At 45.4% G+C, this 19,844-nt stretch overlaps 1 protein-coding gene across 1 annotated transcript in view; it reads right to left on the bottom strand.

Moving 5' to 3' along the window:
• Positions 1–2,215: 2,215 nt before the first annotated feature.
• Positions 2,216–19,844, bottom strand: part of LOC120916321 (G surface protein, allelic form 168-like) — a 92,679-nt gene continuing 75,050 nt past the window's right edge. The window contains exons 33-41 of the mRNA XM_040327226.1: positions 18,744–18,857; positions 15,018–15,134; positions 12,872–13,018; positions 11,054–11,194; positions 9,254–9,361; positions 7,588–7,677; positions 7,354–7,497; positions 4,556–4,693; positions 2,216–3,756 (exon numbers count right to left, since the gene is read on the bottom strand). Coding sequence (XP_040183160.1) covers positions 3,563–3,756; positions 4,556–4,693; positions 7,354–7,497; positions 7,588–7,677; positions 9,254–9,361; positions 11,054–11,194; positions 12,872–13,018; positions 15,018–15,134; positions 18,744–18,857 — 1,193 coding nt within the window. The 3' untranslated portion in view covers positions 2,216–3,562. The remainder of the gene's footprint in view (positions 3,757–4,555; positions 4,694–7,353; positions 7,498–7,587; positions 7,678–9,253; positions 9,362–11,053; positions 11,195–12,871; positions 13,019–15,017; positions 15,135–18,743; positions 18,858–19,844) is intronic.

The following is a 19,844-nucleotide window of genomic DNA, read 5'->3' on the forward strand; positions in this document are numbered from 1 at the left end:
AGGAGTGGGCAGTGCCCCGGTGCTTCCACAGCCAACAAGTGGTGGGCCTGCCTGGCTTTGACTCCGAGGAGGCCGTCAGGACAGGTAAGTTTTTATTTCTATCTGGTGAGTAGCATGTGTGGGTGGGGGAAGGGAATACGTGCCAAGAGTGTGGATCCTCCAACCTGTGTATGTTTTGTGTCATCCACAGATGGCCAGGAGGTTGCTGGGCCATCAGGCCAGTCTGCACCATCCCCCGGACAACAGGCTGCAGAAGAGCCCCAAGAAGGGCAGGAGACCTCAGGGGAGGGGAGTGGCCACACCTCACATCATGAGGAGAGTGAGGGGGAGGAGGATGAGGGGGGTTGGTTGTGGATGATCGGATGGACCTTGCCAGGGAAATCCTTTTGAATTTGGATGTGGCTCCCCCTGAGGCTGGCAGCAGCCAGGCCTCCATCAGGGGTAGCCCCTCCCACTCCTCCCCCAACAGGGCTCCCGCCCCAAGGGTCTCTCTCTCCCCTCCTCCCAGGCCACAAGCCTCAGCTGCAGGCAGGAAGGCCACCCAGAAGACCAGGGGGGTGGCCAAGTTTATGCCGGCCAATCTGCGGAGGGACCAGGCCCGGCAGACCCAACATCTGGGTCAGGTCACCCGGACTTTTTGCCCAAATGGAGGACAGCCTGGGCTCAATTAAGGACTCGGTCAGTGAATTGAGCACAAACTCGTTGGCGGTCATAACTTGCATTTGTGACCTGCAGAACGCCACAGCAGGCGTGGCCCTGGAGGTAAGTACCCTGACCCAGGCTGTCAACACAAATACCCAGGCTGTCCAGGCCAATATGGCTGCCCTCACTGTGGGCCTGATCAGGATAGCCGTGGCCTTGGAGGGCAGGCCAGCAGGAGGACAGTCACCAGGGGAGGCTCCTCCTTCCCCTGCTCCCCCCCATGAGTCTCCCCTGGTTGGCCGTGGCCGGCCCAGGCGTAGCTCACGCCGCCGCCATTAATGTAGGATGTACTTTTTTTTATTTTTTATTCTACTGTGATTATGATTTGGTTTATGTGTGTGAATGATGTATGAATGTGGGGGTGACATTCCTGGTCAAAAAGGGTGTCACCCTCAGTTTTGGTGGAGTAGGGATCCCCAGGACCAGGGAGAAGTGATCCCAGGTCCATGTGAATGGTGTATGAATGCACAGTGACATAATTGGAGCCTTGACGGGGCGTTGCTGCTCCCTAGTACCATGGGGGGTACTTGGGTCTAATCCAATTCGATGAGGATGTGATGTGTCTGTGCTAGGGACCACAGTGGGTGTGCATGCATGCATTCTCATTGTGCCATGAATAATGTGTGTGTTTACTGTGCAAAGATGCATTCTGCGAGGCGTCTCCTGGCTGCTGTTCCCTCAGAAGAGGGGGTACTCTTGGTTACTAAAGTCACTAGTATAGCTATGAGCATGGATGCCCCTGGCATGTTGGCATACAGATTGTTGTCCTGCAAGTGTGTGTGCTCAGCTCTTCCCTAACGGTGTTGCTTTAGCTGACATTTACACGGCTGGTGTAAAGTTAGGGCAGCTTTTATAAGGTGTAACTTTCCGCCGTGAAACTAGCAGATGCGCACAGGGCGTAGCCTACGCCGCACAAGCGTACTTTTGTGGATCGCTGTATCTCCTTCATTTGCATATTTAACCAGCAAATTAATGGTGTGTCTAGTGTATTTTGCGCTTCAAGATGCGCCGGTGTAATCGTGTTACGTCGGACGGAAAAATCTGTTTTTCAGGCGTATTTCGTTTTGAGGATACGGCGCAAGGATACACGCGGCGCTTTTTTGAATTACGCCGCGCATCTCTAGATACGTCGGAGTAAGTGCTTTGTGAATCTGGCCCACAGTATATTTAATAGTGAAATAACTTTACCCAAAAAGTTTAGTCATGGGGGTGGCAAATGTGCCTCTGCTACCCCTTCAACCCATATATTTAGGTAAAGCTCTTTTATAACTTTTGGAAAAGTTTTTTTTTTTTGTTGCCTGCGCTTTTATGCTCAGATGACAACCGCTTCCCCTAGATTCTTCTCATGGTTGCACAACGACAGGAAGTGAGGAAAAATCTCCCCAAAAGGGTCACTGGCAGGATAACTTTTTTTTAACACTGTCATTTACAATTATTCTCCGTATCTACTGTAATGGAAAAGGACTTTACACTGTGATGGGTCAATAGACAATAAATGGCAACATACAATAGATAAGCTTATCATTTCCATTATTACTCATTTAGATAACATGGAAAACATTTCTTTAAGGAAAATGTAACAATTCTTATCAGTCCCTACCCTCAAAGGAGCATCCTGTACACTCTAATGCCCCTAGGGCAGGGCTGTCTTAATGCATGGGCACACTTGGGCACTGTCCAGGGGCCCCAGGTGCATGGGGGGCACATGATCAGGGCATGGAAAAGGTGCGGGTGCTGTGTACTCTTTGACAGGAGTAGCTGTAATGTCACTCCTGTCAGAGGGGGCACATGGCTGGCTTCTGCTTGAGAGAGGATTCAGCTTTCTCCTTCCTCCTGTAGGGGGTGGAAGAGAGCAGGCACTGAGACTGAGAACTCACCTCAGTCTCAGCACATGAGAGAGAGGAAGAAAACTGTGATGGGGGAACCTGATGTATGGGGACATCTGATGTATATGATTACAGTGATAGGGAAACATGATGTAAGGGGGTCCTGATGCAGACTCATTGGCGCCCCAGCGAATTACTTTGCCCAGGGGCCCATGATGCTATTAAGAGGACACTGCCCTAGGGTGGTCATTCACATTCACATGATGGGGCCAAAATAAGAAAACAAGTAAACCTGGAATAACATACAAACTCTACGTAGATTGTGTGCTTCATAGGAAACAATTCAATGCAAGACTGCTCAACCCAGGGGCACTCCTTGGTGGCAACTTTTCAAAAAGTAAAAATGTGCATACTGCCAGTGGTCTGGGATTGGCACTCTAGAGTGCAGAATACTGCCAGATGTTCTTTAGCCGCTTGCCGACGAGCACACGACGATATACGTCGATACAATGGCATGGCTGGGCAAATGGGTGTACAGGTAAGTCCTCTTTAAGATGCGGCACTGTGGGCTCACTAGGGTTGCCACCTGTCCGGGATTCAGCCAAAGTGTTCGGGTTTGGCTTAAAGAAAAGGTGGCAACACTAGGGCACACGCGTGCCCGCCGTGAGCTCCGTGAGTCCGACCGTGGGTCCCGCGGACTTGATACCCCCCCCATGTCAAAATCAGCAGCCCCACACTGTGCCAACGCTTCTGCAGCAAGAACCGCCATCGTTGTTTTTTTTTTTACAAGCGCAAGTTGAACCGTAAGATAATGTTCACAAATAAATAAATGTTTCACTTTTTTTCATAATCCCAAACCGGCGTCCCGTGTGTGAGATTTTGAGGTCCCCAAGAGATAAAAAGTTTTTGAAATCCTTGTCATCTGTTAGGAAGCACATTTTCGGTGTCCATATTCTCGGTTGGGGGTCCAGATACAAGAGGGCCCTTGGTTTTCTCGAGTTCTGAGCATCTTTTTTGGCAATAACACAAAGGCTCTAAAACAAATACTTCAGGGTTGAAGCGCACAAGACAAACATAGTGAAGAAACTTGTAGGGAAATGTTTTCTCCCGCTGGAGCAAACGTATTTCACGTTGGATGCGATCCCGAGTGCGTTGTAAGTCTGGGCGCCAAGTTCGCAGATGTTTCTGGTGCTGCAGCCTCTAATGGCGGTCTTCGCAGATGTCGTTTCTGTTGGGAAAGTCACAAAAAGGCCTTCGTTAAATCAGTAAAACATTGTGGGCTAGATTCAGGTAGCCGGGCGCATTGTTACGGCGACGTATCGTATTTACGCTACGCCGCCGTAAATCAGAGAGGCAAGTGCTGTATTCACAAAGCACTTGCCTCCTAAGTTACGGCGGCGTAGCGTAAATGGGGCTGGCGTAAGCGCGCCTAATTCAAATGAGGATGAGGGGGGCGTGTTTTATGTAAATGGGTGGTGATCCAAAGTGATTGACGTTTTTTACGAACGATGCATGCGCCGTCCGTGTACATATCCCAGTGTGCATTGCTCCAAAGTACGCCGCAAGGACGTATTGGTTTTGACGTGAACGTAAATGACGTCCAGCCCCATTCACGGACGACTTACGCAAACAACGTAAAAATTTCAAATTTTTACGCGGGAACGACGGCCATACTTAACATTGACTAGGCCAGCTAGGGGACAGCTTTATCTTTACGCGGCGTAACTCTTACGGAAACGGCATATCTTTACTGCGCCGGGCGCACGTACGTTCGTGAATCGGCGTCACCTAGCGGCCGGCATAAATATTGCACCCTTAGATAGGTTTAAGTGTATCTCAGTTTGAGCATACACTTTAACTTACGACGGCGCAGATTCCGAGTTACGTCGGCGTATCTACTGGTAACTCTTTATGAATCTGCCCATGAGTTTTAAATCATAGTGATGGATTCACCTGTGGTGAATGTTTGGTGAATGTCACATTTCTGACTTTAGAAATCAGCCCCCATAGGGTTTCATTTTCTCTACCTGTTAGACCTGAAGTCTGGAGGAAACACGAGTCCTCGTTCCCTGTACATTGCACTCTCTCTGTAGTGAGGCAGTCGGTGTCTTGCGCCATGCAGTTTTGACACTTCATTCCATTTTGGGTTGAATTGTCTGCTGAAACTTTAGGGGGGAAAAAAAAAAAACATAAAAATTAATGAAGGTCAATTAAAGAGACTCTGTCGCCAAAAAGCACCTAAAAATCAAGTACTACAAATGCTTACAGTAAGTATTCGACAAATTATGAACCTTTACATAGACAACTTCTTTGTTTGATTAAGAGCTGGTTCACACTGGGGCGGCACGACTTCGGGGGCGACTCGGCAAGGCGTCCTGAAGACGACTTCAGAGGCGACTTGCAAAATGACTTCTGTACACCCCCAAAGTCGTACAAGAACCTTTTTCTAAGTCGGAGCGACTTGCGTCGCTCCTATTAGAACGGTTCTATTGAATAGAATGGCACGCGACTCGTCAGGTGGCTTGGAATACCATATATGACAACATCTCTAGGTGTATCATGTATGACAATATCTCTAGGGGTATCATGTATGACAATATCTCTAGGTGTACCATGTATGACAATATCTCTAGGGGTATCATGTATGACAATATCTCTAGGGGTATCATGTATGACAATATCTCTAGGGGTATCATGTATGACAATATCTCTAGGTGTATCATGTATGACAATATCTCTAGGTGTATCATGTATGACAATATCTCTAGGGGTACCATGTATGACAATATCTCTAGGGGTATCATGTATGACAATATCTCTAGGGGTACCATGTATGACAATATCTCTAGGCGTACCATGTATGACAATATCTCTAGGTGTATCATGTATTGCAATATATCTAGGGGTATCATGTATGACAATATCTCTAGGGGTATCATGTATGACAATATCTCTAGGGGTATCATGTATGATAATATCTCTAGGTGAACCATGTATGATAATATCTCTTGGTGTACCATGTATGACAATATCTCTAGGGGTATCATGTATGATAATATCTCTAGGTGTACCATGTATGACAATATCTCTAGGGGTATCATGTATGACAATATCTCTAGGTGTATCATGTATGACAATATCTCTAGGTGTATCATGTATGACAATATCTCTAGGTGTATCATGTATGACAATATCTCTAGGGGTATCATGTATGACAATATCTCTAGGTGTATCATGTATGACAATATCTCTAGGGGTATCATGTATGACAAAATCTCTAGGTGTATCATGTATGACAATATCTCTAGGTGTATCATGTATGACAATATCTAGGGGTATCATGTATGACAATATCTCTAGGTATATCATGTATGACAATATCTCTAGGTGTATCATGTATGACAATATCTCTAGGGGTTTCATGTATGACAATATCTCTAGGTGTATCATGTATGACAATATCTCTAGGTGTATCATGTATGACAATATCTCTAGGTGTATCATGTATGACAATATCTCTAGGGGTACCATGTATGACAATATCTCTAGGGGTATCATGTATGACAATATCTCTAGGGGTATCATGTATGACAATATCTCTAGGGGTACCATGTATGACAATATCTCTAGGGGTACCATGTATGACAATATCTCTAGGTGTATCATGTATGACAATATCTCTAGGTGTATCATGTATGACAATATCTCTAGGGGTATCATGTATGACAATATCTCTAGGGGTACCATGTATGACAATATCTCTAGGGGTACCATGTATGACAATATCTCTAGGGGTACCATGTATGACAATATCTCTAGGGGTACCATGTATGACAATATCTCTAGGTGTATCATGTATGACAATATCTCTAGGTGTATCATGTATGACAATATCTCTAGGGGTATCATGTATGACAACATCTCTAGGTGTATCATGTATGATAATATCTCTAGGTGTATCATGTATGACAATATCTCTAGGGGTATCATGTATGACAAAATCTCTAGGTGTACCATGTATGACAATATCTCTAGGTGTACCATGTATAACAATATCTCTAGGGGTATCATGTATGACAATATCTCTAGGTGTATCATGCATGTATCAAGCACTGCAGACCTTTTAGCTCTGAGGAAAGGGGTTCTCCCCTGAAACGCGTCAGCCCTAGCCACGGTCACGGATCGAAACAATATCGTGCTATGCCGATGGTGTTGGTTCTTTGCTGCATTGTGATTCAAGGCCTGTTTTTAACACTCCTTTTGTGAGTATTATGATTTGTTTTTATTGATTTAATAAAATCCACCAAACAGTATCACACTAGGTCGGTGCGCCCTCCGTTTTTCCTCTTTTGTATCATGTATGATAACATCTCTAGGTGTATCATGTATGATAATATCTCTAGGTGTATCATGTATGACAATATCTCTAGGGGTACCATGTATGACAATATCTCTAGGTGTACCATGTATGACAATATCTCTAGGGGTATCATGTATGACAATATCTCTAGGGGTATCATGTATGACAATATCTCTAGGGGTATCATGTATGACAATATCTCTAGGGGTACCATGTATGATAATATCTCTAGGTGTACCATGTATGACAATACCTCTAGGGGTACCATGTATGATAATATCTCTAGGTGTACCATGTATGACAATACCTCTAGGGGTACCATGTATGACAATATCTCTAGGTGTACCATGTATGACAATATCTCTAGGGGTATCATGTATGACAATATCTCTAGGTGTATCATGTACAGTATGACAATATCTCTAGGTGTATCATGTATGACAATATCTCTAGGTGATCACTCACATTCAGCATTAGGTAGGTTGCAGTTGTTGGTGGAACAGAGGGTCACCAGCTTCATTGTGCCTTTGAGGAAGGTTGCACTACCAGCGATGCCACACTGGTATATAGGTGAACACGTGTCGGTATATCTTTCATAGCTGGCATCACCTGTGTAGAATGTCAGAACCAAGTAATATTAATTATTATAGTGGATCTTCCATGGATATAGTAAAGACTTCAAGTGGTTCTCCAACTTACCCATCGTTGTTAGGGCATGGACAGTGCTACATATGGAGCCACTAGGGCAGCTTACATTTGTTCCTGGGCAATAGGTGCTGCTGGCATTGCCTGAAGTACAAATAACAACATATTAACATTTTGGAAAAAAAATAACAGTAAAGCCCTGTACACACGATCGGTTTGTCTGATGAACAGACCGATGGACCAGTTTCATCGGACAAAACGATCGTGTGTGTGTGGAAGTCCATCGGTCAAAAATCCATGCATGCTCAGAATCAAGTCGACATGCTTGGAAGCATTGAACTTCGTTTTTTTTCAGTACGTCGTTGTGTTTTACGTCACCGCGTTCTGACACGATCGTTTTTTTTTAACCGATGGTGTGTAGGCACAACTGACCATCAGTCAGCTTCATCAGTTAACCGATGAAAACGGTCCATCAGACCGTTCTCATCGGATGGACCGATCGTGTGTACGCGGCATAACCCGTTCCACGGTCCAGCGACACGCTGCCCGGAGCTTCGCTCGTCTCCCCTCACTTCTCCGCCGGCGCCTCCATTGTAACTGTGGGCACTTTGGCCATGACAGCTTTTGGCTTCACGGCCGGGGCACTCACTGCGAATGCGCGAACAACGCAGCGTTCCCTGAATGGACAGGCGATCGCCTGGGACCTGTTAAGTGTCCCAGGTGATCACCTACAGGGAGGGGCCGCCAAAAGGCGATATGACGTATCGCCTAAGCCAGGGGTTGACAAATTTGCTTGGAATCTAGGAGCCCACTAAAAAAGTTAGGAGCCTGAAAACGTGCCCCGTCCCGACGAGCTTGCGCGCAGAAGCGAACACATACGTGAGCAGCGCCCGCATATGTAAACGGTGTTCAAACCACACATGTGAGGTATCGCCGCGATTAGTAGAGCGAGAGCAATAATTATAGCCATAGACCTCCTCCATAACTCAAAACATGCAACCTGTAGATTTTTTTAAACGTCGCCTATGAAAATTTTAAAGGGTAAAAGTTTGTCGGCATTCCACGAGCGAACGTAATTTTGAAGCATGACATGTTGGGTATGAATTTACTCGGCGTAACATTATCTTTCATAATATTAAAAAAAATGGGGATAACTTTACTGTTGTCTTATTTTTTATATAAAACAAGGGTATTTTTTTCCCAAAAAAGTGCATTGTAAGACCGCTGCGCAAATAGGGAGTAACAGAAAGTATTGCAACGATCGCCATTTTATTCTCTAGGGAGTTAGGATAAAAAATATATATAATGTTTGGGGGTTCTAATTAGAGGGAAGAAGATGGCAGTGAAAATAGTGAAAAATTACATTAGAATTGCTGTTTAACTTGTAATGCTTAACTTGTAATACCAACGGCCACCACCAGATGGCGCCAGCTCACACAAGGAAGAGCTGGGGACTTCACAAAAAAAAAAAAAAATGTTTTGCCCACCTTCCAAGCCAAGTCGCCAGGATGCTATTTCTAGTCGCCATGGCGACCGGGATTTGTCGAGCCCTGGCCTAAGCGGTCCCTGGGCGGAAGGAGGAAGTGGGACAGGAAGTCCCACTCCTACTGAAGACCCCCACCCCTCCCCCCCCCCAAAAAAATTACATGCCAATGAGTGGTTTAAGCGGAAGTTCCACTTTTGGGTGGAACTCCGCTTGAAGTAGATATACTTTAATTACCTCCACAGTAGCAGTTTGGCTGGTAAACCACCATCATTCCATTGACACTGTATTCTTGATTGCTGCAGATGCTTTGTCGTGCACACCCTCGAACTGCTGACACTTTTCCTGTACAAAGAAATTTATATAAATACTTTCCATAAAAATCTGAAATTTGAACTAGAACAGTAAAACATTAGAGATATTAAAGGAACGTGTTCAGATAAGAGTTACAATAATGCCACCAACAGTGTTTGAATAGTGAAAACACATTAAAGTTTACTTTTCCCCAACGTGTGCTCAAAAAGCAAAGAAGGGTTGCCAAGAAAGGGTAACACCATCACTGGTTCTTAGATGTTTTTCCACCAATGATTTTGCGATTAGTGTGCACTGTATATAATAATAAACAGAGTGCACAAAATCTCTAACCAGAAAAATCTTTATGTCGCCTGAGGATGTCCTTTGCATAGACGAAACACGTAGAGAGGAAGCTAGCAGCCTATGACATCATCACACAGGCAGGTGTACTGCTGCGTGGTATTTTTGAGCTTTTGTTACCCTAATAAGCTTGTGAGTATATCTGCATGAAATAAATTGGGTTTTTAAGCAATATTACACTATGGTCCTTTGTATTTTCCTCTAAATCTTACTGTGGAGAATTGCGCTTTCCTGACATCCAGTGGAGGTGTCATGGATATGCAATAGCTGTCATGGATATGCAATAGCCTGGCAGCTTACCTGTGTTTCCATCTGTTCAGTAGAGGCCTGACTCTGTTCTGGTTCCCTTTTTATCACTTCCTCTTCCTGTATGGCCCCACCCAGGCCAGCCCAGGAAGTCTTTATTAACTGTTGCTCTACAGGTCTGCAGTGCTGTTCAACAGTGTAGTTTGCTAGTTCCTGTTTCCAGTGTGCTACGATCATCTTTCCGTGTACCGTTTTCGGCTTGTTCCTGACTTCTGCTGTTTGCCTGTGCCCCTGACCATTTGCCTGTCCCACGGTTATCCTTGTCTGCCTGTGCCCCTGACCATTTTCCTGTCCCACGGTTATCCTTGTCTGCCTGTTACCCTGACCTCGGCCTACCCATCACCACCGTTTGTCCTGCTGGCTGCTTCCCCTCTCTCCCTGCGGAACGTGACCTAGGGAATCTCGGGGACGCGACCTGGATCCAGTTGTGGCCAAGACCATCCCCACCATCAGGGGCCCTGGTGAATACAAAACTGGGTCTTAGACTCCATGCCCTGGGTGATCTTGGGTTCACACTTCGTTCCTGCTTGCAGCAATCGGCTATAGGGTTCACCACCCTGTGGTGCATCCCGGACCCCAACGGGGTGCACTTGTCGCCTGGCCACAGGTGACCTGACAGGAGGACTTGGTGGGTGTGGAGGTTGTTACCGTACCCTGGTGTGATTCGCATTTGGTGTATCCTGCGCTAGTGATCTCTTATAATCTGGAGATCCTGATTATCCGGTAAGGTAAATCATATATCCACTGTATGGCCGAGGTGGTTTGGGACTAAAACATGTGGAACTGTGGCATTTCATTTTCACATGATATTTCACAACAAGACTCTACATCCCCCCACCGTCTTTAACCAGTTGCCTCCCGAGGACGTCATATGATGTCCTCGACTTTGTGCGGCGGAGATCACCGTTATCGTTAACAGGACTGCTCACAGGAAAGATGGATATCTCGGTTGTGGTAGCAGCTGCTGCCGTTACCGAGATATCCATCTTTAAAGTGCCAACGTGTATGTACGTGAGCGGGTCCTTAAGTGGTTATTTGGACATGTCGAAATTGGGGGTTGAAGTAACTATGGCATACCAGCTATATTTGTAGTATAGAGAGCGCACACATTTTCCTCTCCTGTGCATTGCATAGTTTGCTGATTGTAACACCAACTGGAGGAAGGATTCTGGCATGCTGAACAGGTCACACCGTTGGGCTGAAGGCCAGTTGATGATACTGAAAAAAAAAAAATGAACATAAAAGCTTAGCTTATCTTTCACAAGTTGTTGTGCAGCAATGATGTCAACTCAACCAAAGCCTAAGGACACGTACATGATTGCATGGTGGCTAAGTGGTAGGCACTTTTTCCTTCCAGCCTAAATGATATAAACAGTTTTTTGTACTCTGCAATGTGCCACATGATATACTATATGGCCAAAAGCTTGAAGACCTAGCCCACATTGGGCATTCCAATTCATCCAAAGGTATTCAATAGGGATGAGGTCAGGGCTTGGTGCAGGCCACTTGAATTCCTCTACACCAGTGGTTCGCAACCTTTCAAGTGTCGTGACCCCTTGATAACATTTCCCAAGTTGTGGGGACTCCTAACAGTAAAATTATTTTCGTAGCGTGGGTTGCCAGCACCCAAGGCAAGACAAGTGATTTGCATCCCCAACCCACGGACATTTAGCGCTCTGAGTCCCTTCCACGCGTACAACATTAAAACCCCTTATGGTATATTTTAGGACGGTGATGGTGAACCTTGGCACCCCAGATGTTTTGGAACTACATTTCCCATGATGCTCATGAACTCTGCACTGTAGTTGAGCATCATGGTATATGTAGTTCCAAAACATCTGGGGTGCCAAGGTTCGCCATCACTATTTTTTCCCCATCCATCTCTCTAGCCGTCTTTCTTGTTCTTTCTCTTATTCTTTCTCTTCCTTTTTATTTGTTCCTCCCCCTCTTTTCCTCTCCTTTCCATGCATTCTCTATTTTTATTCCTTCTCTTACTCCTTGGTGGGGGGGTAGGATTAGATGAGTGGTAGTGGTTTGTTCTCCTTTCTTTCCCTTTTATCTCTCTCTATCCTAATTTCTTGTTTTTTCCCCCATCCCTCTCTCTAGCCGTCTTTCTTGTTCTTTCTCTTATTCTTTCTCTTCCTTTTTCTTTTCCCCCCCCCCCCCCCTCTTTTCCTCTCCTTTCCATGTATTCTCTATTTTTATTCCTTCTCTTACTCCTTGGTGGGGGGGTAGGATTAGATGAGTGGTAGTGTTGGCGGGGAGTTGGGATGAGTGGCAACGCTGGGGGGAGCTCTGATCAGCCAACTCAGGTGCTCTTGATAAAGGTCAACTGCTGATCTGAGAACAGTAGTGTTGACTTTTAATGGCAACTATAATTACAGGTAGTGTTACTCACTGTGTCTCCGGCTTCACTGTCTCTCTGACTTTGTGGTGTCTCGTAGCAGTGACACCTATGCCGAAATCAGTAAATGGGGTCTCCTCCAGCCCCTCCCACTTCACATTCCTCACCAGTCAGCTGGCCTCTAGTCTCTGTCCCCCCAGCCATGTCATGAACTGAATGGGCGGCTGCAAAGTGGTTGAGTGGGCGACCGCTGGCTCCAGGAACAGCCCTACTGGGCGGCCACAGGCTCCAGGAACAGCCCTGCTGAAAGGTGGCAAAAAGGCTGGGAGAGCAGCACGGGCTTTAGGAACAGCCCAGGATTCGGTGACCCCTGGAAAATCATTATTTGACCTCTGAGGGGGTCCCAACCCCCAGGTTGAGAACCACTGCTTTACACCAAACTCCTCAAACCATGGCTTTATGGGGCTAGTTTTCTGTTATGGCGATTCTTGACTTCTGTGCACTGATTTAGTAATTATAATCGCCTCGATGAGTTGAGGGAGGGTTCTTACCTGACAGAATGGATGAAGAACAGTTGTCAAAAGCACAACATGAAGTGGATGTCTTGATGTTGTCATTAAAAGAGCTAGCGCTTCCAGCTATGTCACATTGGTTTTGAGGCGCACACGATCGGATGTATCTTGTTGACTTTGATCCACCTGTTATTAGTGTACAGAAATAAAATAAAATATACTGGTGGAAAACATGTTGCTCCTCCTGCCTCCCCACTATACAGCATCACTGTATGTGTTCATTCCTAATTATATATAAAGCCACAATTTTTTTTTTTGAATAAAGCCTTTTGCAAAGTAACCTGAGTTCCTTGTCTCACATAAAACATGCACACAAAATCAAAACCTTTGCTTGCCCATTGCATTTGTCCACCCACCATGACATGATTACATCAGTTTACTTAGCCACTTAAGGACCATTGTGGCCTATTGCTGACATTTGCTGCTTACAAGTTAAAATCAGTATTTTTTTTTTATAGAAAATTACATAGAACCCCCAAATATATTATATATATATATATATATATATATATATATATATATATATATATATATATATATATATATATATATATATATATATATATTTAGCAGAGACCCTAGAAGATAAAATGGTGATCATTTTTAGTCCCAAACCCTCCCCCCCTTTTATCCATCTAGGGATGGAGGCCTGTGGTAGTTTCCATCATATGCCTCATCTAAAGTCCCAACCCTATCCCCCCCCTTTTTTTTTTAACACTATCCAGGGATGGAGATGCGTTTCAGGAGTGGAATAAAGTGCCTCCACAGATCTACCACCGACAGTCAATTATGCATTGTCATTTTCTGACTAGCTGACCCAGTTTGAAGTGGTCCGCCTTTAGTTTGGTGGTATTTTGGTTTGGTAGGCATGCTTGGTTCCACTCCTGCATTTCTTTTGTTTTTCCAGTGCTCTTTTTTGCCAGACCAACTATAGGTAGGGACGGGTTTAGGTGATCACTTGCCCCCTATCTATTGATTAGCACTCCTGTGCTCATTTTTAGGAGACACAGTTAGGACTGCAGTACACGGAGTGCCTTGTCGTTGGCCTGCAGCTTACACAGGTATTTGCAAATACATGCAACTAAACCTCTGTTTTTAATGCGTACAGCTAGACAGATTAATTTGGTTTAGTGCTTTTTTGGTTGGTAACTTTGAGCCTGGCTATTATGGAAACATTTTTTATATTCCATATATATATATTTAATCGCATACTGCTAAAAACGCATCTCATTTAAAGTCCCAAAACCTCCCCCCATTTTATCTACTTTAAATACTTTATGTCACACCGTATTTGCGCAGTGGTCTTACAATACACCTTTTTGAATAAAAAAAAAGGGAAACAGTAAAGTTAGCCCAATTTGTTTGTACAAATTGAAAGATGATGTTATGCTGAGTAAAAAGATACCCAACATGTAACGCTTTAAAATTACACACACTCGTGAAATCGCAACAAACTGCGGTCTCCATAGACGACGCTTACATTTTTTTACAGGTAACCTGTTTACAGGTAACCTGTTTAGAGTTTCAGAGGAGGTCTAGTGCTAGAATTAGTGCTCTCTCTCTAACATTCGCGGCGATACCTCATGTGTGGTTTGAACACTGGTTTGAACACTGTTTACATATGTGGGCGCTGTACACTGACCCTTTAAAAAAAAAATATTTGATCACTTTTTTTCATAATAGAAGGAATGTAAACATCCCTTGTAATAGAAATAAGTATGACAGGTCCTCCTTATTGTGAGATCCGGGATCAAAAAGACCTCAGGTCTCCAAAAAATGCCCTTAAAGGCCATTGGGCGGAAGTGACGTTGGAACGTCGCTCCAGTCCTCCAAGGGCATAGAGTCGAGTGGGGGCCATCTCGCCCTCACTCAACTTCCTGTCCATTGCAACAGGGGATCGGATCTTTTCTCCTTTACCAACGGCTCTGGTAAGCGGGGAAATGACCAGGAAGCGGCGAGAGGGGCACCTCTCCTACTGCCTATAAAAGTGATCCCGTGGCTAATCCACTGCCGGGACCACTTTTATCAGGAGCCGAATCGCTCACTGTGGTTAAAAATACTGGAATTAGTGCAGCGGAGGTCCACTTTCATTCTAAAAGGAAGAATGCCTTTAAATGTAACTTACTGACAGTGGATTCTGTATATGAGGTTGCACACACGTAGCCGGGAGAGCAAGTGGAACTTTTACCCATGCAGTTTGAGTCCGTAGTGTTCATACATTCTATGCATGACAAATTATAACCTAAAAATGAATAGAAACAGAGGAGAGAAGTCAGTACAATATGTTGCAAACTTTGGCTTATGTTTAAGACCAGGGGAGGACTCTAGAGATGATGCAACCATAACAGTCCACAAAGCCAAGAAACATTCTAGGTCACAGTGGTTCTCAACTCCTGTCCTCAGGACCCACTAACAGGCCAGGTTTGCAAGATAACTGAAATATATCACAGGTGATATCATTTGCTGCTCAGTGATTGCAGTATTCTAGAATGCATTTCCCCAAGGTAATACTTAAAATCTGGCCTGTTAGTGGGTCCTGAGGGCGGGGGTTGAGAACCACAGTTCTAGGACCTTGGAAGCTGCATGCAGCCCTTGGCCAACAACAGGGTCAATCCCAAAAAATTGGTTTATGACGATGAGGAGGAGATGGAGATTGGCCTTGCTGTAACATAATGCTGGCATTGGTGGCCAGTTTATAAGCTCCCAACAAGAGCTTAAAGGGGTTGTAAAGCTTTTCGCTCTTTCACCTTAATGCATCCTATTCATTAAAGTGTAAAAAACATCCGATGCTTCCCACACCATCATCTGATCCACAATCAGTCAAACAATAGTTACGGTAAAGTCAACCTATGGAAGGCTGTGGACTTTCAAGTATTTACATATTCCTAACAAGTAGTAAATGAGTTTAAAAACAAGCCTCCACTGACCTCTGCCAGCACTGTGGAGAAATGTGTCTTCAAAAAATAAAGCAGAAGGGCTAAAGTCCTTCTCTTTAGCACCTTACCACTGTCCTCGTTCTCAGAGCTTCTGCTATATGTTTATATTGAATATTAGAAGGCTGGAAGACTGCTAAGTCACTGTTGGAAAGGGGATTTGGGCAAAGCTTTTAAGTCATTGCTAGGAAGAGAAGTAGGGGAAGCTGAACTGCTAAATTATAGCTGGAAAGTGGAGTAGGGGGAGCTGAGCTACTAGGTATCTGTATTGGGTGTTGAGCTGCTAAGCCATCACTGGGAAGAGGAGTATGGGATGCTGAGCTACTAAGCTTTTGCTACAGAGTGGATTATGGGGAACTGAGCTGCTAAGCCATCACTACGAAGAGGAGCAGGGGGAGCTGAGCTGCTAAGTCATCACTGGAAAGAGGAGTATGGGGAACTGAGCTGCTAAGCCATCATTGGGAAGAGCATTATGGGAATCTTAGCTGCTAAGCCTTTGCTACGAAGTGGATTATGGGGAACTGAGCTGCTAAGCCATCGCTACGAAGAGGAGCAGGGGGAGCTGAGCTGCTAAGTCATCACTCACTGGCAGGGGTCAAGTCCTGGGGAAAAAAGTGTGGGAACTCCCACCCAAGATCCACTCCCCCACCAATAAAAATCAAATGATACGCTCATATGCATAATTACTAAACCGCATGTTTTTTCTAAATCCCACGATAACTCGCGGCAGACCTCCGCAATGTCTCCTGGGAACAATGACAAAAGCTCCCAGGAGACATTGCGGCATCGAGGAAGTGACGGACTACCCGCACACTACCTGATGAATCCATATATAGGAAGCGGCCAGTAACATAAAGGATTACTAAGGTTCGCCTGCCCCTGACAGTGACTCGAGCTGGGCATCGCCGCTTAGTGAAGGATTGGATCGGGCGGCTCGGTTGCTCTCGGCTGCTCTAGTCCTGCAAAGGGAACTGAGTTCCTGCTGTGAAAAAAGTGCAGGAACTCCGTTCCCACGCGTTCCCGCAGGACTTGAACCCTGCTCACTGGTAAAACAAGTATGGGGAGCTGAGCTGCTAAGTCATCACTCACTGGTAAAACAAGTATGGGGAGCTGAGCTGCTAAGTCATCACTGGAAAAAGGAGTATGGGGAACTGAGCTGCTAAGCCATCATTGGGAAGAGCATTATGGGATGCTGAGCTGCTAAGCCTTTGCTAAGAAGTGGATTATGGGGAACTGAGCTGCTAAGCAATCGCTACGAAGAGGAGTAGGGGGAGCTAAGCTGCCAAGTCATCACTGGGAAAACGAGTATCTGGAGCTGAGCTGCTAAGTCATCACTTGGAAGAGGAGTATGGGGAGCTAAGCTGCTAAGTCATCATTGGGAAGAGGATTATGGGAAGCTGAGCTGCTAAGCCTTTGCTACGAAGTGGATTATGGGGAACTGAGCTGCTAAGCCATCGCTACGTAAAGGAATTGGGGGAGTTGAGCTGCTAAGTCATCACTGGAAAGAGAAGTATGGGGAGGTGAACTGCTAAGCCATCATTGGGAAGAATTTGGGGAGCTGAGCTGCTAAGCCAGGGGTCTCTCCAAACTTTCTAAATAAAGGGCCGGTTCACTGTTCTTTAGACTTTAGGGGGGCCAGACTGTGGCCATTGGGAGTACAAAATGTCCCAATGTCAGTGAGAGTTAACAGTCCCCAATATCATTAAGAGGAAGCGTGCCCCAACATTGGTTTCACTGTTCCCCATTGTTGGTGTCGTTGGTAGGAATCCTGCTCCATCATTGGTGTCATTGGGAGGGATTGAGCCCCATGATTGGTGTCATTTGGAGGCATTCTGCCCTAACATTGGTGTCATTGGGCCCCATTGTTGGTGTTACTGCGAGGAATTGTGCCCATTGTTGGTGTCGTTTGCAGAAATTGTATCCCATCATTGGTGTCATTGGGAGGAATTGAACCCCATCATTGGTGTCATTGGGAGGAATTGTGCCCCATTGTTGTCGTTGGTAGGAATCAAGCCAGATCATTGGTGTCATTGGAAAGGCATTGTGCCCTAACATTGGTTTCATTGGGCCCCATTGTTGGTGACGTTGGTAGGAATCGGGCCCCATCGTTGGTGTCAATGGGAGGAAGTGAACCCCATCATTAGTGTCATTGGGAGGAATTGTGCCCTTCATCGGTGACAGTGAATCAAATAGCACCCCAAGTGCCGGTAAAAAGCAAGCAAAGGGCCGCATCTGGCCCCAGGGCCGCAGTTTGGAGACCACTGTGCTAAGCTGGGAAGAGAAGTAATAGGAGCTGAGATGCTAAGTTATCACTGGGAAGGGGAGAATGACTGCTGAATCACCAATGTAAGGGGGAACAAAATGGCCTCATTTCACAAAACTTGAACAACAATCTTAATTTTAAGCCTTGTGGATATTTTGTAAATCTCGATGGATAACAGCTAAACATACAGGGGTTGGTTACTAAAGGACAACAGACTGTGCACTTTGCAACGTGTGCTTGTGCTCTGCAAGTGCAGTTGCTCCAGAGCTTAGTAAATCAGGTAAAAGTTTCACTTTGCAAAGAATACCCAATCACATGCAAGGAGAAAAATTTTTTTGCTTGCACATAATTGGCTGATGGAAGTCAGCAGAGCTTCTGCTCTTTTACTAATCTCTGGAGCAACTGTGCACAGTCTATTTGCCTTTAATAAATCAACCCCAATGTATCTATCACATTTTTCACAATAAGGATACTTGGCTTGGTGTGTTAGCTTTGTGAATTGAGCCCAAAGTGTGTTTCTCCCGACCCTAAAAATCGCAGGTAGGTAAGCTGGGAGCCCCATATCTGTAGAGCACCTTACCATGTTCATAGTAGATTGCATGCATTTCCTGTAAAAAAAAAAAAAAAGATTCCTAAAAGCAATATACATTTGTACCTCCAATGGAACAGATAAACTTAAAATCAAATTCTGATCCACTTAGGCTGTCAAGCAGTCGGCCAAGATAACAGGTACTTCTTGTGGCACAGCCACGAAAGACATACGAGGTTCCTGCCAGAGGGAAAAACACAGTTCATTTAGTGATTGAGGCATTCAAGTTCAATACTTGGATGTACTGATTACTATCATCAAACAGTAGAACCCCAAATAGCATCAGCCAAAAATAATGGGGCTTTAAATATAATGCAAGACTATACTCGACATTACTGCTTGTAAATGACTACAGGGCATTGAAATGTTAAAGGGTTAAAGGGGGCTTCCAGATTCCGATAAACCCCCTTCCCCTCAGACCCCCTCACAACCACTGCACAGGGTTATGGGGAAGAGACCCTTTCCCCTCCGTCAACATGGGGACAAGATGCTTTGGGGTGGTGCGCTGCATGCTCTGATAAGGGTCTGGTATGGATTTGGGGGGGGGGGATCCCACACCGTTTTTTTTTTATGTTTTGGTGTGTGGTTCCCCCTAACATCCTTACTAGACCCGGAAGGGCCTGGTATAGAGGGGGGGAGACTCACCATGCCATTTTTTCCACAATTTGTATTGCCGTTGACTTGTCAGTATGGTTCCCCTATCCAGATGGTTCCTGTAAGGACTGCGCAGGCGCAATCATTGCCAACGGAAATCTCCGAACCTCGGCCGGCATCCAGGCTCATTCCTTAATATCCCCATGGATTGGAGGATGTTAAAAAAAGAGCCAGGAGGCCGAGCGAGCGGAGCCAGCCGTCCGAGCGAAGCGAGGACATGAGGCCGACTGGCCACTTTCCTCAAATTCCACGTTGCCCTGGATGCCGGCCGAGGTTCGGAGATTTCCGTCGGCAAGGATTGCCCTGCGCAGTCCTTACAGGAACCATCTGGATAGCCGGAACCATATTGGCAGATCGCCGGCAATGAGTCATCCATTGATAAGGATACAGCGGCCAGCTTCCCGGCCCGCTCCTGAACAACCAGCTAATGTTAAAGATGCTGGTGGCCGCCAGATCCCTAAAAATTGCATTTGAACTGCATCTAAAAATCGCCACTGAACAGCTGCTTAGGAG

The sequence above is a fragment of the Rana temporaria genome, chromosome 10, assembly GCF_905171775.1.
Source record: "Rana temporaria chromosome 10, aRanTem1.1, whole genome shotgun sequence".
In the NCBI taxonomy this organism is placed as follows: Eukaryota; Metazoa; Chordata; class Amphibia; order Anura; family Ranidae; genus Rana; species Rana temporaria.